The sequence below is a fragment of the Nomascus leucogenys genome, chromosome 15 (assembly GCF_006542625.1).
Source record: "Nomascus leucogenys isolate Asia chromosome 15, Asia_NLE_v1, whole genome shotgun sequence".
In the NCBI taxonomy this organism is placed as follows: Eukaryota; Metazoa; Chordata; class Mammalia; order Primates; family Hylobatidae; genus Nomascus; species Nomascus leucogenys.
The window spans coordinates 15,803,832-15,828,687 of NC_044395.1; the positions used below are offsets into that span (position 1 = coordinate 15,803,832).

The window sequence follows — 24,856 nt, forward strand, 5'->3', positions numbered from 1 at the left end:
GCGCAGACTCCTCCCAGGCCTCTAGTCCGGCAGAGGCACCAGCATACCGGAGTTGAGCCGGTTAAGGAGGAGGACGGCGCTGTCCTGCAGATGTGCGGGGACGCGCGCCGGCCGCAACGTGAGGCTCATAGGCCACACGCAATTCTGAGAGCATTGGCCAGGACCTGTAGTAGCCAACAGGACATTTAATAACTGATGTATAGGTGCGCACTGTGTGTCCAGAGCTTTACGTTAACCACCTCACTGTGTCATCTCGCTGACGTTGTGTGGTTTACTATTACTGTTATTGCCGCATTTTTAAGCGGGAAACCTGAGGCATGAGGAGGTAAGGAGCTTTGAGGAGGGTTGCACAGGTGTTAAGTAGCGCGGTCAGCACCTGAGCCCCGGCACTCGTCAGTACGGCGGATGGAGGGGAATGCCTGCTGGAGGGGACCAGGAACTAAACTCAATCGTAGTCGCCCCCACAGGGTGTGCTCGCCGCCGCTCCTATAAAGCTGTAAGGGAAGCTACACAGCGTGCAGCGTTGTTGCTGAGGGATCGCACACTTCCCGTAGATTTTGTTGCTAGTTCTGGTGCACTTACCTGGATGGGCTGCTGTCTGTAGGGCTTGCACAGGGTCAGCGCTACTCAATTCATGCCTGGCGTAGCTACTTCCCCCTTCAGATCTTCACTTCCTGTTGGAACTGTCCTCTAGACTCTAGCCTCTGCCAGAAATAATTCATTTTGAATACCCTTGTAACACCCAATTCCTTGATCTCCTATCATTCCCCTGGCAGGGTCAGTCCTCGACCTTGTCCCCCCAAATTGCTTCGTCTCTGAATCCAGACTCTGAAGTTCGGCTCTGCCTACCACCTTAAGTTATCCGATGTGGCCTTACCGTCAGCCTAGTCTTTGACTACAGGGAGACCTCTCTTCCTGAAGAAGACGCCTCTTTTCATCCTTTCACTCTGGAAATGGTTCAACGTCTGCCTGCTACTGATGCTTTGCTGTCCACCAGGGGTTTTCGATGTGTGCTTCCCCGTTCCCCCCGGGCCTATAGCATCAGCATCAGGGAACTTGTCAGTAACGCACATTCTTGGGCCCCAACCCAGAACTACTGAATCAGAAACTTGGGGTGAGGGCCGGTCGCGGTGGCTCACGCCTGTAATCCCAACACTTTGGGAAGCAGAGGAGGGTGGATCACCTGAGGTCAGGAGTTGAGGACCAGCCTGGCTAACATGGTGAAACCCTGCCTCTACTAAAAATAGAAAAATTAGCCAGATGTGGTGACATGCGCCCATAATCCTAGCTACTCGGGAGACTGAGGCAGGAGACTCGCTTGAACCCAAGAGGCGGAGGTTGCAGTGAGCCAAGATTGCACCACCGCACTCTATCCTGGGCGACAGAGTGAGACTCCGTCTCAAAAAAAAAAAGGAACTCAGGGTGAAGCCCAGCCGGCTGTGGTTTTATGAGCTCTTCAGGGGATACTGATGCACGATCAAATTTGAGAAGCACTGGTCTAGGTCTTAGATCCTCTTGGTTCAGTTTCCTCATTGGATCTCAGGAATGTTCAGCTACACTCTCAGGGCAACTTCTTACTTGACTTGACCTTCCAAGACCTCTCCTTCTGTCAAACCCCAATTTTGGATCAACCCAGGCATGCTTCCCTCATGTGTTCCAAAGCTGATCAGAGTAGTCTACACCACTATCTGCTTCAACTTCTAGTAACATCTAAGCCTTCAGCAGTTTTGCTTATGAAACTGCTTCACTGAAGTTCTCCACCACCAAGTAGTCAGCTGGCATCGGAATTCGGCTTGTGTCAAATGGAACTCAACATCTTCCTCTTCAGGACATCCCCTATTTTCATCCTCCCAGTGAATGACACCACCAAGTTAAAGCCTGGAGGCTGGGTGTAGTGGTTCATGCCTGTAATCCCAGTAGTTTAGGAAACCGAGGTGGGCAGATGGCTTGCACACAGGCATTTGAGAGCAGCCTGGCCAACATGGCGAAACCCTGTCTCTACAAAAAAGTACTGCTGGGTGCGGTGGCTTACGCCTGTAATCCCAGCACTTTGGGAGGCTAAGCGGGCAGATCACCTCAGGTCAGGAGTTCAAGACCAGGCTGGCCAACATGGCAAAACCCCATTTCTACTAAAAATAGAAAAATTAGCCTGGTGTGGTGGCACGTGTCTGTAGTCCCAGCTACTCGAGAGGCTGAGGCAGGGGAACCGCTTGAACCCAGGAGGCAGGGGTTGCAGTGAGCCTGTTGCGCCACTACACTCCAGCCTGGGTGGCAGAGCAAGACTCTTAAACAAAAACAAAACAAAAATTAGCTGGGCCTGGTGACATGTGCCTATGGTCCCAGCTACTTGGGGGGCTGAGGCAGGAGGATTGCTTGAGCCTGGGAGGTTGAGGCTGTAGCAATGAGCTGTGTTTGTGCCACTGCACTCTATCCTGGACAACAAAATGAGACCTTGTTTCAAAAAGAAAAAAAAAAGCCGGGTGTGGTGGCTGACGCGTGTAATCCCAGCAAGCACTTTGGGAAGCAGAGGTGGGCAGATCAGAAGGTCAGGAGATCGAGACCATCCTGGCTAACACGGTGAAACCCTGTCTTTGCTAAAAATACAAAAACTTAGTCGGGTGTGGTGGCACGCACCTGTAGTACCAACTACTCAGGAGGCTGAGGCTGGAGAATCACTTGAACCCAGGAGGTGGAGGTTGCAGTGAGCCGAGATTGCGCCACTGCACACTCCAGCCTGCCAGCCTGGGCAACAGAGTGAGATTCTATCTCAAAAAACAAAAACAAAAACAAACCCAGAATAACTCACCCCAAACTTCCAGGCTTTTTTTTTTTTTTTTTGAGACGTAGTCTTGCTCTGTCGCCCAGGCTGGAGTGCAGTGGTTAGATCTGGCTCACTGCAACCTCTGCTTCCTGGGTTCAAGTGATTCTTCTGTCTCAGCCTCCTGAGTAGCTGGGATTACAGGTGTGCGCCACCATGCCTGGCTAAATTTTGTATTTTTAGTAGAGATAGGGTTTCACCATGTTGGTCAGGCTGGTCTCAAACTCCTGACCTCAGGTGATCCACCCGCCTCGGCCTCCCAAAGTGCCAGGATTACAGGCGTAAAACTCCCACGCTGGGCTGGTCAAAGTGCTGGGATTACAGGCATAAGACAATGCACCTGGAACTTGGCTTGTGTCAAATGGAACTCAACATCTTCCCTTTTACTCAACCCCACCCAACATCCACCGCACACAAGTTGTCTTATTCACTGGACTTCTAATATGTTTAAGGGGTCTGTCCCCATTTATTTTTTGAAACAGGGTATTTCTGTGTTGCCCAGGCTGGAGTGCAGTGGTTGTTGACAGGTGCCAACCTACTATTGATCAGCATGGGAGCTTTGGGGTTTTAAAAAAAAATGTTTAAGCCAGTCATATTTAGCAGTGGGGGGTTGTATACCAACTTTAGTGACACTAATGTTATTAAATTCTAATAACCCACTACCATCAGACCAGCCCAGCTTGGGAGTTTTGACCTGCTCCATCTCCGACCTGGGCTGTTTCACCCCTCCATAGACAACCTGGATAGTCCCCTGTCCTGGGAGGTCACCATATTGATGCTGAACTTAGTGTGGACACCCAAACTGCATAATGCATTACAGTCTAGAACTCCTGGGCTCAAGAGATCCTCCCACCTCAGCCTCCTGAGTAGCTAGGACCACAGGGTGTGCCACCATGCCCAGCTGTCTTCCTTTTTTTTTTTTTGAGACGGAGCCTCACTCAGCTGTCCAAGCTAGAGTGCAGTGGTGTGATCTCCGTTCACTGCAACCACTGTCTCTCGGGTTCAAGCAATTCTCCTGTCTCAGCCTCCTGAGTAGCTGGGATTACAGGCACCCACCATCATGCCCGGCTAATTTTTGTATTTTAGTAGAGACGGGGTTTTACTATGTTGGCCAAGCTAGTCTTGAACTCCCGACCTCAGGTGATCTGCCCACCTTGGCCTCCCAAAGTGCTAGGATTACAGGCATGAGCCACCACGCCCAGCCCCCACCCTTAAAAAAAATTATATATATATATATAATATAAAAAATAGAGACAGGGTTGCGCTATGTTGCCCAGGCTGGGCTTGAACTCCTGGGCTCAAGGGATCCTCCTGCCTCGGCCTCTAAAAGTGCTGGGATTACAGGCATGGGCCACCGCACCCAGCCTATCTTACATTTTTTTTAAACTCAGAGCATACCTCATTTCAATTCTCCTCTTTTGCTTGGGTTCACGTAAAATCTTTCTAACTGGTTTCCAAGTGTCTGCTCTATTACGCTCCGTATATCCTCCATACTCTAGTCTGCTCCTACGAACTTCAGCATCTTCAGCCCCTCTGCCTGGAATTTACATCTTTCCAATCCTGCCTCACAAATTTTCTATTATATAAGGCTCTGAAATATGAACTAGAAGTAATTTCCTTGAAGCTGATGACTTTATCTGGCATATGGTAAGCTCTGAATCAATGTTTATTGAAAGAATGAAATGTCACCCCTTTGTGAAGCCTTCCAGAGTTGTCCCTGAAGAATTAATTTCTCAACTCCAAGGTCCTTTGCTCATCCTGTCATCATTTTTGTCTGGTAGTCAGTTGAAAACCAATAATTGAAAAGCTCCTTGGCCGGGCGCAGTGGCTCACGCCTGTAATCCCAGCACTGTGGGAGGCCGAGGCAGGCGGATCACAAGGTCAGGAGATCAAGACCATCCTGGCTAACACGGTGAAACTCCATCTCTACTAAAAATGCAAAAAATTAGCCAGGCATGGTGGTGGGCACCTGTAGTCCCAGCTACTCGGGTGGTGAGGCAGGAGACTGGGGTGAATCCGGGAGGTGGAGTTTGCAGTGAGCCGAGATTGCGCCACTGCACTCCAGCCTGGGTGACAGAGTGAGACTCTGTCTCAAAAAAAAAAGGCTCCTCATGTGCAGGGATTGTGTTCTATTCATGCCTGACAATTAACAGATGGTGGCCCTCTATGTACGCTTGTCAAATTAAGTAAAAACCATCAAAACCCAGGCACCCTGAGGTTAAGATGCCCTTTAGTGGTGGGAGTTAGTGCATGGAAGGAGCCCAGGAAGCACGCACCTAACAGCCTGCTAATTAGTAGTATCAAGCTACCAAATGGGCTCATGGGTAGCTTTCCTTAAAAATTGTAAAAAAATGGGCCGGGCATGGTGGCTCACGCCTGTAATCCCAGGACTTTGGGAGGCCAAGGCGGGTGGATCACGAGGTCCAGAGTTTGAGACCAGCCTGACCAACATGGTGAAACCGTGTCTCTATTAAAAATACAAAAATTAGCCAGGCATGCTGGCACGCACCTGTAATCCCAGCTACTCAGGAAGCTGATGCAAGAGAATCGCTTGAACCCAGAGGCAGAGGTTGCAGTGAGCTGAGATTGCACCATTGCACTCCAGCCTGAGTGACAGAGCGAGACTTCGTCTCAAAAAAAAAATTGTAAAAAATTCCTTTATTAAAAATTGTAGCCCAGGTGCAGTGGTTCATGCCTGTAATCCCAGCACTTTGGGAGGCCAAGGTAGGTGGATCAGTTGAGATCAGGAGTTCAAAACCAGCCTGGCCAACATGTGGCCAAAATAGCAAAACCTGGTCTCTACTAAAAATACAAAAAGCCTGGTGTATTGGTGCTCACATGTAATCCCAGCTACTCAGGAGGTTGAGGCACGAGAATCACTTGAAACCAGGAGGCTGAGGTTGCAGTGAGCTGAGATCATGCTACCGCACTCAAGCCTGGGTGACAGAGCTAGACTGTCTCAAAAAACAAACAGACAAACAAAAACTATAGGCTGGACATGGTGGCTCACGCCTGTAATCCCAGCAGGCAGATTGCTTGAGCTCAGGAGTTTGAGACCAGCCTCGGCAACATGGCAAAACCTCTTCTCTACTAAAAATATAAAAAATTAGCCAGGCAGGATTGTGTGTGTCTGTGGTCCCAGCTACCAGGAAGGCTGAGATAGGACGATTACTTGAGCCCGGGAGGCGGAGGTTGCAGTGAGCTGAGATCTTACCACTGCATTCCAGCCTAGGTAATAGAGCAAGACTCAGTCTCAAAAAAAAAAGAAAAAGAAAAAGAAAAATTGTAAAAAGCAATTTCTTGTAAAAAACAAAAACTGTACAGAGGCTACAAACAATTGCCCCATTTATGTTGCCTACCCACTCCTCAAAGATGGCCATTGCTGTTTGACACCTATATTGATCAAGATGTTTTCTCTGTTTAGACTTTATATATATATGAACATAATTTCTGCCATATTTGGAGTAATTTTGAACACACTGTTCTGCTACTCTTTTTTAATTCCTCAAAATGTATTGTGGTTTTCTTTTTTTTTTCTTTTGAGATGGAGTTTCACTCTTGTTGCCCAGGCTGGAGTGCAATGGTGCCATCTCAGCTCACAACAACCTCCGCCTCCCGGGTTTGAGCGATTCTCCTGCCTCAGCCTCCCAAGTAGCTGGGATTACAGGCATACACCACCACGCCCGGCTAATTTTGTATTTTTAGTAGAGACAGGGTGTCTCCATGTTGGTCAGGCTGGTCTCGAACTCTCGAACTCAAGTGATCCACCTGCCTCAGCCTCCCAAAGTGCTGAGATGACAGGCGTGTGTCACCGTGCCTGGCCTTATGGATATCTTTCGATGTCAGTACATAGAGCTTGATATTAAATGCCATCTATATACTGATGACTCTCAGTGTATTTACATTTTCAGCTCAGACTTCTCTTCTGAACTCCAGACTTATAACTATCTACTTGACATTGACATAACCACCCTGATGTCTCACAGATTCCTTTTTTTTTTTTTTTTTTTTTTTTTGAGATGGAATTTTGCTCTTGTTGCCCAGGCTGGAGTGCAATGGCGCAATCTCAGCTCACCACAACCTCCGCCTCCTGGGTTCAAGCTCAAGCAATTCTCCTGCCTCAGCCTCCCGAGTAGCTGGGATTACAGGCATATGCCACCACACCCAGGTAATTTTGTATTTTTTTTTTTTTGTAGAGACGGGGTTTCTCCATGTTGGTCAGGCTGGTCTCGAACTCCCCACCTCAGGTGATCCACCCACCTTGGCCTCCCAAAGTGCTGGGATTACAGGCGTGAGCCACTGTGCCCGGCCCCACCCCCCGCTTTTTTTTTTTTGAGGCGGAGTCTTGCTCTGTCACCCAGGCTGGAGTGCAGCAGTGCGATCTCAGCTCAGGGCAACTTCTGCCTCCTGGGTTCAAGCAATTCTCTTGTCTCAGTCTCCTGTGTAGCTGGGATTACAGGCCCGTGCCACCACGTCCGGTTAATTTTTTTTTCTTTTTTTTTTTTTTTTGAGACGGTATCTAGCTCTGTCACCCAGGTTGGAGTGCAGTGGCGCGATCTCGGCTGGGCTCACTGCAACCTCTACCTCCCGGGTTCAAGCGATTCTCCTGCCTCAGCCTCCCAAGTATCTGGGATTACAGGCACCCGCCACCATGCCCAGCTAATTTTTGTGTTTTTAGTAGAGACAGGGTTTCACCCTGTTGGCCAGTCTGGTCTCAAACTCCTGACCTCATGATCTGCCCACCTCAGCCTCCCAAAGTGCTGGGATTACAAGCGTGAGCCACCGTACCTGGCTAATTTCTGCATTTTTAGTAGAGACAGTGTTTCACCATGTTGGCCAGGCTGGTCTCAAACTCCTGAACTCAAGTGATCCTCCCACCTCAGCCTCCCAAAGTGCTGGGATTATAGGTGTGAGCCACCGCGCCTGGCCTCACAGATTCCTTTTTTTTTTTTTAAATTGGAGACAGGATCTCACTCTGTCACTACTAAGGCTGGAGTGCAGTGGCACAATTATGACTCACTGCAGCCTTGACCCGCCCCGGGCTCAAGCAATCCTCCCACCTCAAACTCCCAAGTAGCTGGGACCACAGGCACACGCCACCACGCCCAGCTTATTTATTTTTTGTAGAGAGGAGGTCTCACCAGGTTGCCCAGGCTGGTTTCCAACTCCTGGGCTCAAGTGGTCCACCCACCTCTGCCTCCCCAAGTACTGGGATTACAGGAGTGAGCCATCGTGCCCGGCGTTGTCTCACAGATACTAAACACAGAACGTTCAAACCTGCTATTCCTGCAGGCTTCCTCTCCTCACCATTCACCTACTTGCTCAAACCAAAAACCTCAGAGTCATTCTTGCCTTTTCTTTTTTTTTTGAGACGGAGTGCCGCTCTGTCACCCAGGCTGGAGTGCAGTGGCGCGATCTTGGCTCACTGCAGGCTCCACCTCCCGGGTTCACACCATTCTCCTGCCTCAGCCTCCTGAGTAGCTGGGAATACAGGCATCTGCCACCACACCGGCTAATTTTTTGTATTTTTAGTAGAGATGGGGTTTCACTGTGTTAGCCAGGATGGTCTCGATCTCCTGACCTCGTGATCCGCCCGCCTCGGCCTTCCAAAGTGCTAGGATTACAGGTGTGAGCCACCATGCCTGGCCATTCTTGCCTTTTATTCTCCTGTAGTCAATACTATTGACTTGTTTTTTCGACCTCCACGATGCATCATCAAATTGCTCTTCTGCCTGTCTCCATCTCTACTGCCACTACTACTCCAACCAGCCTGATTTACTGCAGTCACCTCCTAATGGGTGTTCCTGCTTCCATGTTGGCTTCCCCCCACAACAAGCCACTTTCAATGAATGGCTAATTGTGATTAACAACAATGACAACAACAAACGGTTACGTAAGTTACTTCAATTACTTTCCACCATACTGGAAAAAAATTCAAATGCCCTGTCATAGCCTAGGAAAGCCTACCCTGCCCCTCTCCCAGTTTTACCTTGGATCTTTCTGCCCTTGTTTAGTGTATTCTGTCTTCCATGGTCTAATCCCCATTTGCTCAAAAGGCCAAGGTATGTCTCTACCTCCAGGGCTTTGTCCATTCTAACGCCTCTATTAGAATGCTTTTCCTCTGGCCTGGGGCGGCGGCTCACGCTTGTAATCCCAACACTTTGGGAAGCCAATGCGGGGAGATCAAGAGGTCAGGAGTTCGAGACCAGCCTGGCCAACATGGTAAAACCCTGTCTCTACTAAAGGTACAAAAAGTTAGCCGGGTGTGGTGGTGTGCCCCTGTAATCCCAGCTACTCGGGAGGCTGAGGCAGGAGAAGCTTGAACCCGGGAGGCAGAGGTTGCAGTGGGCCAAGATCGTGCCATTGCATTCCAGCCTGGGCGATGGCGCAAGACTCTGTCTCAAAAAAAAAAAAAAAGAAAAAAAAAAAAGAATGCTTTTCCTTTCTGTTCTTCAGCCTGGCTAACTTCTCATCATGCTACAGGTCTCAGTTAAAATGTCACTTTCTTAGAAAGGTCCTCTCTGATCTCCCCTCCAATCTAAATTAGATGCCAATATTGCTTTCTCTCAAAATAACCCTGTCTTTTTCTTTTTTTTTTTTTGAGAAGGAGTCTCACTCTGTTGCTCAGGCTGGAGTGCAATGGCACGATCTCTTCTCACTGCAACCTCCGCCTCTCAGGTTCAAGTGATTCTCCCACCTCAGCCTCCCGAGTAGCTGGGATTATAGGCACCCACCATCATGTCCAGCTAATTTTTGTATTTTTGTAGAGACAAGGTTTCACCATGTTGGCCAGGCTGGTCTTGAACTCCTGACCTCAGGTGATCTTGCTTGGGCATCCCAAAGTGCTGGGATTACAGGCATGAGCCACCGTGCTTGGCCAATAACCCAATCTTTACTTAGTATTACCATTGTGCATTATTGCACATAATTAGTGTATTAGTTTGGTATCTTTACATCTAGACTGAAAACTGTGAGGAACCATTTGGGTTTCTTTGCTGTATCCCTAACACCTGGCAAGGGCCTGGTATAGTGAAAATGCTTAACAAATAATTGTTGAAGTCTAGGCACGGTGGCTCACACCTGTAATCCCAACACTTTGAGAGGCTGATGTGGGTGGATCGCTTGACCTCAGGGAGGGTACAAGACCAGCCTGGGCAACATGGTGAAACCCCATCTCTACTAAAAATACAAAAATTAGCAGGACGTGATGGCACGTACCTGTGGTCCCAGCTACTCAGGAGACTGAGGCAGGAGAATTGCTTGAACCTGGGAGGTGGAGGGTGCAGTGAGCCGGGATTGCGATTCTGCCTAAAAAAAGAAAAATAACAAAATAATTGATAAGCGAAAACTAGGTGCGAGTATAGGAGTTGAGAGCAAAGTGGGCAAAGGCAGATTTTTTTCTCAGTAAACGCTGTATTGTTTTGTACTTTCTTTCTGATCTGCTGCATTTTGGGATCCACTTGCAACTTAAACCTGATGTTGGCTAGGTGTGGTGGCTCACGCCCGTAATCTAGTACTGTGGGAGGCCGAGGCGAGTGGATTGCCAGGGCTCAGGAGTTTGAGACCAGCCTGGGCCACATGACGAAACCTCGTCTCTAGTAAAATACAAAAATTAGCCAGATATGGTGGTGCACGCCTACAGTCCCAGCTGCTTGGGAGGCTGAGGCAGGAGAATCGCTTGAACCTGGGAGGCAGAAGTTGCAATGAGCCAAGATTGCTCCATTGCACTCCAGCCTGGGCAACAGAGTGAGACTCCATCTCAAAAAACAAAAACAAAGCAAAAAAACCCCTGATGTTAACATGAATGTGCACAGCGATAAGGCTGTATACGAAGTGCAGATGACGTGGACAAATTGAGGCCAAATCAGATGAAAGCAGAGCTTGGGACTCAGGACCATCTCCTTCCTGGGAGCTGAATAGACTAGGGTGGTAGGAAAGAGGCTCTGGCTGCAGGATAGCTCTGGGTGGGCCCAGAGCAAATGACCTGACCTGGTCCCCCTCACCCACTCCTTCAGTGGCTATCACTTAGAAATCAGCATCCAGGCCGGGTGCAGTGACCACACCTGCAATCCCAGCGCTTTAGGAGGCCGAGGCAGGTGGATCACCTGAGGTCAGGAGTTTTGAGACCAGCCTGAACAATACGGTGAAACCCTATCTCTACTAAAAATACAAAAAATTAGCCAGATGTGGTGTCGAGGGTCTGTAATCCCAGCTACTCGGGAGGCTGAGGCAGGAGAACTGCTTGGAGGCAGGAGAACTGCTTGAACCCAGGAGGTGGAGGATTGCTTGAGCCCAGGAGTTCAAGGCTGCACATGAACTATGATTGTGCCACTGCATGGCCCTATCTCAAAGACAAAAAATAAATAAAAATTTAAATGAGGAGGTGGGAGCTACATCAGATGGGAGTTACCAGCAAGGAAAGCAGGGAGGAAAAATGAAAAAGTGAGACTACCCCAACCCTGGTCAGTTGCAGAGACCTGGGAGCCCTCTGGACAAGGGAGCCACTCTCTCAAGAGTGAAGCACCACTCACTGCCACTTCAAGACATGAGTGATGCCCAGCCCAGGTGGGCAGTGGTGGCCTTGAAGGCAGAGCTTTGTTTCTGTGCAGGCCTGTTGGGCAGGAGGGAAGAGCGGAGAGGGAGTGAGATCTGGCATTGTCCCTAAGCACTGAGTGTGGGATCCCTAAACAGCCCTGAACCTCACTCATTCCTTCCTTGTCCTCAGGCTTCTCCCTATTCCCCACAGATCTAAGGCTACCAGCTGTCCCTCCCCTGAGGCTGTCCCCTGCAACCAGGGAGGCCACAGCCCCCCAGCGGGACCTGCAGCCTCAAGGGCTCTTATTCCACAAGTGGCTTTTCCTGAGGGTGTGCTGGAGACAAACAGCATGGGGAAGGGTAATGAAACTCAGGCCCTGTTTTTCTTGAGACGAAGTCTCCCTCTGTCACTCAGGCTGGAGTGCAGTGGCATGATCTCGGCTCACTGCAACCTCCACCTCCTGGGTTCAAGTGATCTTCCTGCCTCAGTCCCTGAGTAGCTGGGATTACAGGCTTGTGCCACCACACCCAGCTAATGTTTGTATTTTTAGTAGAGACGGGGTTTCGCCATGTTGGCCAGGCTGGTCTCCAACTCCTGACCTCAGGTGATCCGCCTGCCTTGGCTGGGCCAAGATCAAGAGATCTGCCTGCCTTGGCTTCCCAAAGTGCCAGGATGACAGGCATGAGCCACTGTGCCCAGCCTGAGAGAGGAAGATTTTTCTATAGAAGTATTTCAGCTAATAAGCTGAGAAAATAGAAAATTAGGGCCAGGCATAGTGGCTTACACCTGTCATCCCAGCACTTTGGGAGCCCAGGAGTTTAAGACCAGCCTTGGCAACACAGGGAGACCTCATCTCTAAAATAAATAAAAATTTAAAAAGTTAGAAAATTAGGAATATGATTCCTAATACATTTTTTAAAAATTTTAAATGTGATGATTGTATCATGTTCAGAGTCTTTTTAGAGAAAAGAAATGATGTCTACAAATTGCTTCAAAATAATCCAGGGAGGCCAAGGCAGGCGGATCACTTGAGGTCAGGAGTTCAAGACCAGCTTGGGCAACATGGTGAAACTCTCTATTAAAAATACAAAAATTAGCTGGGCGTGGTGGCGCTCACCTGTAATCCCAACTACACGGTAGACTGAGGCAGGAGAATTGCTTGAACCCGGGAGGTGGAGGTTGCAGTGAGCCGAGATCGTGGCACTGCATTCCACTCTGGGCGACACAGCGAGACTCTGTCTCAAACACACACACACACACACACTGATCCAGGAAAGGGGAATGAATGTGTTAATAATATTGCCTGGGGAGATGAAGCTGGATGACAGATATGTGGGGTTCATTAGACCGACTTTGTATGTGTTTGAAATCTTCAATCAACAAAATATCAGTTGGCCAGGCGCTGTGGCTTATGCCTGTAATCCCAGCACTTTGGGAGGCTGAGGCAGGTGGATCACAACGTCAGGGGATCGAGACCAACCTGGCCAACATGGTGAAACCCCGTATCTACTAAAAATACAAAAATTAGCGGGGCCTGGTGGCAGGTGCCTGTAATCTGAGCTACTTGGGAGCCTGAGGTAGGAGAATTGCTTGAACCCGGGAGGCAGAGGTTGCAGTGAGCCGAGATCGTGCCACTGCACTCTAGCCTGGGCAACAGGGCAAGACTCCATCTCAAAAAAAAAAAAAAAATCAAACCAAACCAGGTGGATTGCTTGAGCCTGGCAGTTCAAGACCAACTTGGGAAACAGAGTGAGACTCCATCTCTACAAAAAATTTAAAAAATTAGCTGGGTGTGGCTGGGTGAGGTGGCTCACACCTGTAATGCCAGCACTTTGGGAGGTAGAGGCACATGGATCACCTGAGGTTGGAAGTTTGAGACCAGCCTGACCAACATGGAGAAACCCAAACTCTACTAAAAATACAAAATTAGCCGGGTATGGTGGTGCATGCCTGTAATCCCAGCTACCTTGGAGGCTGCAGCAGAAGAATGGCTTGAACCCAGGAGGTGGAGGTTGCAGTGAGCAGAGATCGTGCTATTGCACTCCAGCCTGGGCAACAAGAGCAAAACTCCGTCTCAAAAAAAAAAAAAAAAATTAGCCAGGTGTGGTGGTACGCACCTGTAGTCCCAGCTCCTTGGGAGGCTGAGGTGGGAGGATTGCCTGAGCCCAAGGAGTTCGAGGCTGTAGTCAGCTCACACCTGTAATCCCAGCACTTTGGGAGGCCAAGGTGGGTGGATCACCTGAGGTTGAAAATTCGAGATCAGCCTGACCAACAAGGAGAAACCCCGTCTCTACTAAAAAATATACAAAATTAGCTGGGCTTTGTGGTACATGCCTGTAATCCCAGCTACTTGGGAGGCTGAGGCAGGAGAATCGCTTGAACCCAGGAGGTGGAGGTTGCGGTGGGCCGAGATTGCACCATTGCATTCCAGCCTGGGCAGCAAGAGTGAAACTGTCACACACACACACACAAAAAAGTCATCTGTAAGCTTTAAAAAAAAAAAAAAAAAAAAAGCATGGCACCTCCCTAAAGCACCTTTCTATGCTTCCTTAGCACATGCCCTCACCGCTATTACAGCTAACACAGTGCAGCACAGTTCTCCCTGGCACCTGTATTCTATCCTGAGCTTGGTACACAGTAGCCACTTAAGGAGTATCAATTGAATGAATGTGTGGTGCTTACAGAATTGGCTGCTACAAACTGGCATCTCCCAGGATAATTTTTACAGATGGAGTCTTGCTGTTGCCCAGGCTGAAGTACAGTGGTGTGATCATGGCCGACTGCAGCCTTGACCTCCTGTGCTCAAGGGATCTTCCTGCCTCAGCCTCCCAAAGTGCTGGATTACAGGTGTGAGCCACTGCATCCAGCCAAGATTATCTTCATAATCCAGAAAAATGGAAATTGCTCCAAGATGCTTTAGAAGGCTGTGCATTTTCCTCCTTTGAGGAAAGAAAATTACAGACTCCCTTTGCTGCACAGCAGGCACCTGGAGCATCTGTAAGCTGAAGGTGTCCCATCTCCAACCTTGGAGATGATCTCCACCTCCACCCTTAACCCCATCCTTAGAGACCCCACCTCCACAGACACACACAGAAGGCTACTGAGGGTAATTTTAATAAAGCATTAGCTGGCTGTTGCTTCTTGGGGTTAAAGATCAAAGAGGAAGGGCATCACATCTGTAAGAAAAGGAGAGAGTTCAGGAGTTTATGCTTCACAATTGCTGTTTCCTAGGCCTGGGATGCTCTCTCATAGCAGGTGATCTGCTTCTTTCACTCAAGGCTCAAATACTGCCTCTTCTCTGAAGCCTCCCTGCACTGCTCCAGGGAAAGTACAAGTACTCTTTGTACATAATCTCTATTACTGTGCTTCTCATGTTGTGTGCTCACTATTGCCTAGGCTGCTGGGCTTGGTAAGGCCAGTTGCCCCTTAGTTGTTTGCCCATGGATTCCTGGGACATCACGTCCCACACTGGTAGGTGAGGTCTCACCTCAGGCAGGCATCACCCGAGGGTCTCAGATCACTGTTAATCTCCCTGTTTCCTATAGAAGATGCATCCCCCCACCCCACGGTGTGACCCAGGCTTCCACACTCGGCCTTGGGTCAGGATCCTCAGGTCTCTTCCCCTTGGGCCCACGCACGACAAGTCTTCACACCTGGCTGGCTCATGCACTGTTGGATACTTTCTAGCCGAGTGGAAGCCAAGGCGCGGGCCTCCTCTGCAAAGCGGCGGTGTCCCTCCTCGGTCAACTTCCAGAGGCAAGATCGAGGCCGTGTGCTGGCCCCGCCCTGCATGCTGACAGGCACTTTCTCAAAGCTGTCTCGAAAACAGAGATTGTGACGGACAGTATTCTTCCAGCCTTCCGGGGCCGTCCGGAAAAAGGGGAAGTGCTTTCTGTGGACAGGGAGGAGAGGTAAGGAAAGGCATGTTATGTCTGAGGAATGCCCTCCTCTGGAGCATGTTCTACCCAGGGGCCAGGGGCTTCAGCCCTTCTCTCCAGGGGGATAGTAGCAAGTTGGCCTGGAGTTGCTCTTTGCTGACTGAGCACGTGGCAAAGCATCCACATGGTGCGTGGCTCACCTGAACCCTCCCTCCCTCTGAGGGCCCAGGGCTTGGACCACAGCATAAACAAAGCAGAATCAGGCCAAGCAGCTCCTGTAAGAGGAATCTTGGTTGAGGACGGACACCACTTGAAAATTCCTGTCCTGAGACATTAGGCACTTCTCCTAACACTGGGAAAGGGCCCGAGAAACTCCCTTCCTCACACTGTGAGCAGGACTATCTGAGCTAAATGGAAAATCCTTCTCAACTGGGTTCCCTCTACCCCTGGGGGTGCAGGGAGCTGTGCCAGACAGTCCCATCCTAGCAGAAGCAGGTGGGAACTATTGGGGAAACCTGACTTTAGACTGGCTGATCTTCAGAGGATGGTGGGGAAACTGTTACCTGACCCAAGTGAATGTATGTTTTAAAGGAGAACTATACCCAAAGAACACTGAAAACTAGTTAAAAAGAAAAAAAAAAGAACTAAAGCCATAAAAAGGTTGGAGGGTTCTTTAGACATGAAAGGGGCTGGGAATGGCTATGTTCCTGTACACATGTGGGCACAAATGCACCTGGGAAAAGGGAACTGGGAACATACTCGTCCTCTCAGACCCAGATAGGGAAACCAGGTCAGCAACACAGGGCCTGGGATGGATTGGAAGGCATCAGCCCAGGGCCCTGGCCCCCACTTCCCCCTCCTCGCAGGGCCCCCGGCACATACCGAGTGAAACTGTAGATCTGTTGCACGTTGAGGCCACAGGGGGAACTGTTTCTTAATGCCAGGGCAATTAGGTGGAAGTAATTGAGAGGGGGCCGGGACCAGAGCCTCCCCGCCTGGCTGCTGGCTTGCCGAAGCCTCCGACTCTGGAGGGGGGGCCTTTTGTGAGGGGATGGGAGAGCCACAGAGGAAGTGTCTTCCTGGTCCTCAGCCTCCTCCTCTTCTGTGAGCTAGAGGAGCACAGAGTAGGAGCTGGTCCTGACTCCTCAGCCTCTACTCCAGGGTGCAGTGGCAGGAAGGGGGGGTGGTCTAAGGCCACCATTTGGGCTTCTCCCCAACCCAAGCATGTAGGTAATTTCTGAACCCATTCACCTTTTGCTATGGCTAAGAGAGCAGAACTGTAATGGCTCTTCCCCATGCCCCTTGCCTACTGCCCAAGTCCCGCTCCCATCCCCAAAAATCCATACCTCCCAGGTGCTGGGGGAAAAGGCAAACCGCTTCCGAGGGGGAGACTGCTTGCTGGAGGACCGGGACAGTGATTCCACCCCTGTGGCCTCTGAGCAGCTGGCATCTTCCTCCTTCTGGGGTGGCTGAGAGAAGGGGAGTGTGCTTGTCAGATCCTCCCTCTTCTTAGGTCCTGGGACCTCCAGCTTTCCGGGAGGATACACGATGTTGGGGTTTACCCACATCCAGAGGTTGGGCTCATAATCTGGACCTGTGCAGAACAAAAGGAGATTGTGTGCCACAGCCCACTGGCTTTGGGTGCCCCTGGTCTCCAGCCCAGGCCACATAAACAGGTCAGAGAACTCAATACTTACCATCCTTATCAGGGTTGGGTTTTTTCTCTAGGGGTAATTTTGGTGGCTTAACAATTCGGAGTTTATACCTGGCAACTGGCAAAAAGAAAGACAGAGAGAGTCAAAACATCCTAGGATATCCCTTTGTGACCCTAGGATCCTAGGCCTTCAGGCTTCTCTGGGAGAAGGTTGTGGGCCCTGCCTGGGGAGTTAACATCACATTCTACTTCTACTGGTTTTGCCTTTACCTCTCTGACCTTCTCATTCTCCTCTGCATTCTTTTCTTCTCACTCTACATATACTATCCCTGAATGATCTCATGCATGCCTGTGGCTTCAGTTAACATCTATAAAAAAATGTAGAGCTCTCAAATCTTCACCTCTAGCCTAGCATTCTGTGCTAGCCCTTAAGGAGAACTACCTACTGGATGTCTTTACTTGGGTAGCCCATAGGCACTTCAAATGCGCTTCTAAAACTGAATTCCATCTTCTTGCTCTTCCTCCTGTATTCTTGTTTTTTTTTTTTTTTTTTTTCTTTTTAAGACAGGGTCTTGCTTTGTTGCACAGGCTGGAGTGCAGTGGTGTGTTCAAGAGATTCTCCCACCTCAGCCTCCCAGGTAGCTGGAACTACAGGTGCACGCCACTACGCCCCACTAATTTTTGTATTTTTTTTTTTTTTTTTCAGATGGAGTCTCACTCTGTCGCCCAGGCTGGAGTGTAGTGGCGTGATCTCGGCTCACTGCAACCTCTGCCTCCCGGGTTCAAGTGATTCTCCTGCCTCAGCCTCCCAAGAAGCTGGGACTACAGGCGCACACCACCACACCCAGCTAATTTTTGTATTTTTTAGTAGAGACGTGGTTTCACCATATTGGCCAGGCTGGTGTCGAACTCCTGACCTCGTGATCCGCCTGCCTCGGCCTCCCAAAGTGCTGGGATTACAGGCATGAGCCACCGCGCCCAACCCAATTTTTGTATTTTTTGTATAGATGAGGGTCTATGTTGCCTGGGCTGGTCTCGAACCCCTGGGTTCAAGCAATCCTCCTGCTTCGAGCTCCCAAAATGTTGGGATTACAGGCATGAGCTACCATGCCTGGCCTTCCTGTATTCTTTGTCTCAGCAAGTGGCACCACCATTAACTGGTTGTTCAGGACAAAAACTATTTTTGCCCCCTCACTGTCCCTATGAGTGTCATTATATTACAGATGAATCTAGGCTTTTGTTTGGGAAATGATATACTTATCGGAGAGCTCAGTAATTAGAGAGGATGCCTATTATGTTGCTAATATTCAACATAGTATTCAAAAATGAAAAAGCAAAAGATATAAAAATTGAGGTTTTTTTTTTGAGACAGGGTCTTGCTTGGTTGCCCACGCTGGAGTGCAGTGGTGTGACACCGTCTCACTGCAATCTCCACCTCCCAACTCAAGCAATCCTCCCATCTCAGCTCTTACATAAAGAACTTAAAAGACTTGAACAAAGACTTATAATACATACTATTAAGATGCCAGTTACCCTCAAAATGAATCTATAAGTTTTATGCACATATTATAGCACAAAAATTAAAGTTTGGCCAGGTGCGGTGGCCCACACCTGTAATCCCATCACTTTGGGAGGCCAAGGTAGGTGGACCACTTGAGGTCAGGAGTTCGAGACCAGCCTGCCCAACATGGCGAAACCCCATCTCTACTAAAAGTACAAAAAATTAGCCAGGTGTGGTGGCGCGTAACTGTAGTCCCAGCTACTTGGGAGGCTGAGGCAGGAGAATCACTTGAACCTGGGAGGCAGAGGTTGCAGTGAGCTGAGATCGTGCCACTGCAGTCCAGCCTAGGTGACACAGCAAGACTCTGTCTCAAAAAAAGTTCTAACATAGTAAAAATCACCATAAGCAAAAAACAAACAGACAAACAAACAAACAAAATAGACAGCAAAACTTCAATCCAAATTTCTCAGTTTTTTTTTTTTTTTTTTTTTTTTTGAGACAGAGTCTCGTTCTGTCACCCAGGCTGGAGTGCAGTGGCGCGATCTCGGCTCACTGCAAGCTCCGCCTCCCGGGTTCACGCCATTCTCCTGCCTCAGCCTCTCCAAGTAGCTGGGACTACAGGCGCCCGCCACCACGCCCAGCTATTTTTTTGTATTTTTAGTAGAGACGGGGTTTCACCGTGGTCTCGATCTCCTGACCTCGCGATCCGCCCGCCTCGGCCTCCCAAAGTGCTGGGATTACAAGCGTGAGCCACCGCGCCTGGCCTCAGTTCTCTGATATATAGAGAGCTCCTACAAATCAATATGTAAAAGGTCAACACAAACTTAGAAATGGACAAATGATACGAATCGCATTCACAAGGAGGGGATACCTGAATAGCTAACAAGATGATCAGCATTATTAATAATAAGAAAAAGTGGCCGGGCGCGGTGGCTCACGCTTGTAATCCCAGCACTTTGGGAGGCCAAGGCGGGCGGATCACGAGGTCAGGAGATCGAGACCACGGTGAAACCCCGTCTCTACTAAAAATACAAAAAAATTAGCCGGGCGTGGTGGCGGGCGCCTGTAGTCCCAGCTACTCGGAGAGGCTGAGGCAGGAGAATGGCGTGAACCCGGGAGGCGGAGTTTGCAGTGAGCCGAGATCGCGCCACTGCACTCCAGCCTGGGTGACAGAGCGAGACTCCGTCTCAAAAAAAAAAATAAAATAAAATAAAAAAAATAATAATAATAAGAAAAACACTGTAAGATAATGAGATAATCAAATTGACTGGAATTATAAAGATAATACCAAGTGTTGAGAAACATGCAAAGAAATAGAATCTCTTCTTATACTGCAGTTCTGTTTATCAACTGGAGCAGCCCTTGTTAAGAGCAATCAGGCAGGACTACAATTTACTCTATCTTACTGTCTGCTCCTGGATGTATATATTCAAGTGAATACAGGAACTTATATACTAATCAATCTCCTGACCTTATATACTAATACTAATCATCTACTGACCTCCTGGTTTAGCTGTCACTTTCCAACACTACTCCTGCCTTAAATCTTGGCTGCTGGCCAGGTGCAGCGGCTCATGCCTGTAATCCCAGCACTTTAAGAGGCTTAGGCAGGTGGATTGCTTGGGCCCAGGAGTTTGAAATCAGCCTGGGCAACACGGTGAAACCCCATCTCTATAAAAAATACAAAGATAATAATCTAGCCGAATGTGGTGGTGTGAGCCTGTAGTCCCAGCTACTCAGGAGGCTGAAGTGGGAGGATGGCTTGAGCGGGAAAAGGGACGTTGCAGTGAGCCAAGCTTACGCTACTGCACTCCAGCTTGGGCAACAAAGCCAGAACTTGTTTCAAAAACAGAAACATGATCTTTGCTATTTATTGAACTCTTCTCCAGCGAGTTTGACTTCTACTCTACTGTGGACACTCCCTCAGGCATAACCTAAATCAACAACTGCAACCTCTCCGTAACCTCATTTATGCACCACATAAAAATGCACCACCTCGTGTCTTTCTGGCTAACTCCCTCAACCCCAACTATGATCCCACTGAGGTCACCAGTCCACTGAATTATGGTTTTGGTGCACTCGTTTGGCAGAGGTGGATTTAGTCAGGGTTGTGGTTTGGCCAACAAAGTGCTCCAAAGCCAGAGATGATCCAGGGAACCTGCATAATATCCGACCATGGGATTCAAGTTAGTTGAATAAGGGTGGACATATCAAGTGATTGAAACAGTGAAAAGGTGATAGGATCAATGGACTGGTGATCTCATTGCAACCCAAGGATAGCACCTCTATATGTCTGTGTCTCACTTTGGCACAGATCCCCCATGCTTTTTTAAGGACATTGTTCCACAAATCTTCCCCTCTCTTTCCTGTGTCACTAATTTTTTGTCTTTGTTGGGTCATTCTCATCAGCATGCAAACATGCTGTTAATTCTCCCATTTTAGGGACCAGGTGCAGTGGCTCATGCTTGTAATCCCAGCCTGCTTTGGAAAGCTGAGGCAGGAGGATCACTTGAGCCCAGGAGTTCAAGGCTGCTCAAGGCTGCAGTGAGCTGTGCTGGTGCCACTGCACTCCAGCCTGGGCACCAGATAGAGACCCTGTCTCTTAAAAAAAAGAAAGAAAAAGAAAAAAATTATCCCATCTTATTTCCTGTTGAGGCATAACACATTGCCTCTACTTCCCCTCCTTCCATTCTTAAACCTCCTTCAGTCAGGTTTTTTATTCTACCACTTACTAAAACCACTAACCAGGGACCTCTGCTTAGTTAAGTCCAATCATCACTTACATTCCACTCATCCAACCCCTCCCTCCTTGAAAGGCTTTTTCCACTTGGTTTCCAGGACACCACAGACCCCCTAGTTTTGATTCTCAATGGTCTTTTTTGCTAGTTATCTCTCTTCTCTCCAATCTCTTTACAATGGACTGCCCCCAGGGCTCATTCTTGTTCCTCCTCTATTCTCACTCCTTAAGTTCCACCCATATACCAAAAGACCCAAAATTTACATCTGCAGTCCCCACTTCTCTCCAGAACTCCAGGCTCATGTATCCAACTGCAGACTCAATGCTTCTACTTGGATGTCTAAGGATCTCCAGCTCAGCATATCCAGAACAGAATTCCTGATCTTCCTTCCTAAACCTGTCTCTCACTCAGTACAAGGCAACTCTATCCTTCCACTAGGTCAAAACACTTTGAAGGCTCATACTCAATTGTCTGTCTTATACTCCATATCCAATCCATTAGCATAGCCAGCTGGTTCTCCCTGCTACTACCCTGGCCCAATCTACCATCATCTCGTCTGGATTACTACTGCAGCCTCCTAGTCTCTGTACATCCACAGTCTACCCTCAACACAACAGGCAGAGTGATCTTTTCAAATATAGATCATGCAGGACTAGCCACATAATTTGTAGGGTCCAGTAAAGAAAACATGAGGCTCCTCGTTGAAAAATTATTAAAAATTTCAAGACAGTGACAGCAGTGTATTAAGCCAAACACAGGCACCTAGGCAACTGCACGGGTCACACACTCATGAAGCAGACCCTGAGAGCATGTCACTCCTCTGCTCAATTTGGGAAGTAGGAGGATTGCTTGAGTCCAGGAGTTCAAGACCAGCCTGGGCAACATAGGGAGATCCCCATCTCTACAAATAGTAAAAAAGTTAGCCAGTGTGGTGGCCTGTGCCTGTGGTTGCAGCTACTTTGGGGACTGAGATGGGAGCATTGCTTGAGCCTGGAGGTAATTGTGCCACCGCACTCCAGCCTGAGCAAGAGCAAGAGCCTATCTCAAACAAAACCTTACAACCAATCCTCATCTGACTCAGAGTCAACCCTAAAGTCCTTAGAGGACAGGCATTCCTGCTCTCAACCACACGCTTTGGAACTCTTTATTTACTGTCATCCAGCCTTACTGACCTCCTTACCACTTTCCCTGCAAGTATCCTCTAGGCTCACTCTTCCCCTCCTATCAAGTCTTTGCTCAAATATTATGTTCCTAATTGAGTTCAACCCCACAATCTTATTTAAAACTGTAGCTGTGGCCGGGCGCGGTGGCTCACACCTGTAATCCCAGCACTTTAGGAGGCTGAGGGAAGCGGATCACTTGAGGCCAGGAGTTTGAGACCAGCCTGGCCAACATGGTGAAACCCTGTTTCTACTAAAAATACAAAAATTAGCTGGGTGTGGTGATGCATGCCTGTAATCTCAGCTACTGGTGAGGCTGAAGCACTAGAATCGCTTGAACCTGGGTGGCAGAGGGTGCAGTGAACTGAGATTGCGCTACTGTACTCCAGCCTGGGTGACAGAGTGAGACTCCACGTCAAAAAAAAAAAAAAAAAAAAAAAGAAGGCCGGGCGCGGTGGCTCACACCTGTAATGCCAGCACTTTGGGAGGCTGAGATGGCGGATCATGGTCAGGAGTTCGAGACTAGCCTGGCCAACATAGTGAAACCCCGTCTCTACTAAAAATACAAAAATTAGCCGGGCATGGTGGCACGTGCCTGTAGTCCCAGCTACTCGGGAGGCTGAGGCAGGAGAATCACTTGAACCCGGGGGGCAGAGGAGATCGCACCACTGAACTCCAGCGTGGGCAACAGAGCCAGACTCCATCTCAAAAAACAAAAAACAAAAACAAACTATAGCTGCCACCACACCCTTCCCCTATTCCTGAGTCTCCTTCTCCTGTTCTTTCCCCATTGCAGATTATCACTTTATAGCATACTATATGATCTACCCATTTATTATACTTCTGTGGATTATCTGTCTGCCCCTAGTAGAATGTAAGTTTCCTTGTCTATTCTGTTCACTGTGTATCATGAGTGTCTAGAACAGTGCCAGGCCAGTTGGAGGTGCTCAATACATATTTCTTGAATGAAGAAACAAGAAAGAATGTTCATTAGCATTAATTATGGTGGCAAAGAGTTGGAAGCAATCTAGGTGTAAAGAAAATTAAAAAGGTGGGACACCGAGCCGATAGAATACTAACAACAATCAGAAATAATGAACCACGTCTGAATTTAGCAACCTAAAACAACAGCTCTCAAAAACAATGAGTGGAGAAAACAGACGTTAAATGGATTAGGGTTGGTAATGGGAGTAGTGGAGGTAATGGAAGGAGGGGTGGAGACTTAAGGGGCAAAAGGAAGAGTTAAGGCCGGGGGCGGTGGCTCAGGCTTGTAATGCCAGCACTTTTGGGAGGCCTACATGGGCAACATGATGAAACTCTGCCTCTACTAAAAATAAAAAAAATTAACAGGGCTTGGTGGCGCACGCCTGCAATCCAGGCTACTCAGGAGGCTGAGGCGGGAGAATGGCTTGAACCCGGGAGGCGGAGGTTGCAGTGAGCCGAGATCGTGCCACTGCACTCCAGCCTGGGCGACAGAGCAAGACCCCCTCTCAAAAAAAATTTTTGAAAAAAAAAAAAGCGTTAATCCAAGGGCCTTGCAGGCAAAAAAGTACCATGAATGTGGGGAGTAATTATCTCAACTCTCCACACTTGAGGTCCAAAGAAGACAAAGAAAACCTAAAAGATCGCGATGGTCAACCAAGCATTTGGCCAAGTACAGAGCACTTCTAGCTGTCAGGCAATATGTTAAGAGGTGAGAACACAGCCATGGATAAAACGATGAGGCCTGTTTTTTTAAGAGACGGAAAAGTAACTGAAATATACAGTATAGCAAATGGCGACCAGCGCCAAGGAGAAGACCCAGAAGAGGCCTTGGAATGTTCTGGGAGCCTGGCGGGTGACGTAAGGTGGAAAGCCTCCGTTTTTAGGTGAGACCAGCTGTCCTCCGGGAGCTTCCAATTGAGTCAGGCGCGAACCCCCCCACCCCCCAAACCACTCCCGAGTAGAGTTCGCAAGTGGGGGTGGAGCGGGGGGCGGCGGAGCTAAGCCCGGGCCGGGGGGGGGGGGGGGCTCGGCCCCCCAAGCCTCCCTGGGAGGCGGGGGCGAAGGCTGGGGAGCCGCCCTGCCCCGGGGTCCCCCGAGCCCCTAGGCCACCCCTCCGCCACGCCCAGCCCCCCACCTCACCCCACCCGCTACTCACGTTTCTGCTCCGCTAAGGGGAGGTGAGATGTGGTGAAGGCCAGAAAAAGCTCGTTCCCCATGTCCCAGTCCAGCAGTCCCGGGACCTGGCCATGGAGGCGGGCCCAGAAGTCGAGGTGTTGGAGCTTCACGTCCACCTTCGGGGCGGGCAGAGGCGCGGCGGCGCAGAGTGGGGGCGCGGAGTGGGAGCGCGGAGTGGGAGCGCGGCGGCTGAGGAGCGACCCTCACAGGCGCCTTCTCAAATGCGCCGGCTCCGATTGAGTTAGCTTGGCGGCAGCTCAGGTGTGGAGCGGTCCATTTGACGCCTTTAATCTCTTCAGGACCGCGCCGAGGAACGCTTAAGAAGACCCTCCTTGACTCTACCCTTACATGCCGGGGATCCAGGATCTGGGGATCCGGAAGGGACCCCAGACCATCTTCCGCATCCTCGTT

The 24,856-nt window shown here is 49.3% G+C and overlaps 1 protein-coding gene across 1 annotated transcript; it reads right to left on the reverse strand.

Moving 5' to 3' along the window:
* Positions 1-14,455: 14,455 nt before the first annotated feature.
* Positions 14,456-24,724, reverse strand: FOXR1 (forkhead box R1). The gene is made up of 6 exons (XM_030829264.1): positions 24,426-24,724; positions 16,930-17,004; positions 16,579-16,826; positions 16,115-16,341; positions 15,008-15,246; positions 14,456-14,530 (listed from the first exon to the last, which is right to left on the reverse strand). Exons 1-6 carry the CDS (start codon positions 24,484-24,486, stop codon positions 14,502-14,504), a joined length of 879 nt encoding a protein of 292 aa, XP_030685124.1. The 5' UTR covers positions 24,487-24,724; the 3' UTR covers positions 14,456-14,501.
* Between the last annotated feature and the right edge of the window lie 132 nt (positions 24,725-24,856).

What these genes read in the sequence shown, in the direction of transcription:
- FOXR1 (XM_030829264.1), bottom strand. Translation starts at nt 24,486, where the DNA reads ATGGGGAACGAGCTTTTTCTGGCCTTCACCACATCTCACCTCCCCTTA. An exon ending in ACCCAACCCTGATAAGGATG is followed by an intron (nt 16,827 to 16,929) that starts GTAAGTATTGAG and finishes TGTTCTGCACAG; the next exon opens with GTCCAGATTATGAGCCCAAC. An exon ending in CAGATCTACAGTTTCACTCG is followed by an intron (nt 15,247 to 16,114) that starts GTATGTGCCGGG and finishes CCCTGTCCACAG; the next exon opens with AAAGCACTTCCCCTTTTTCC.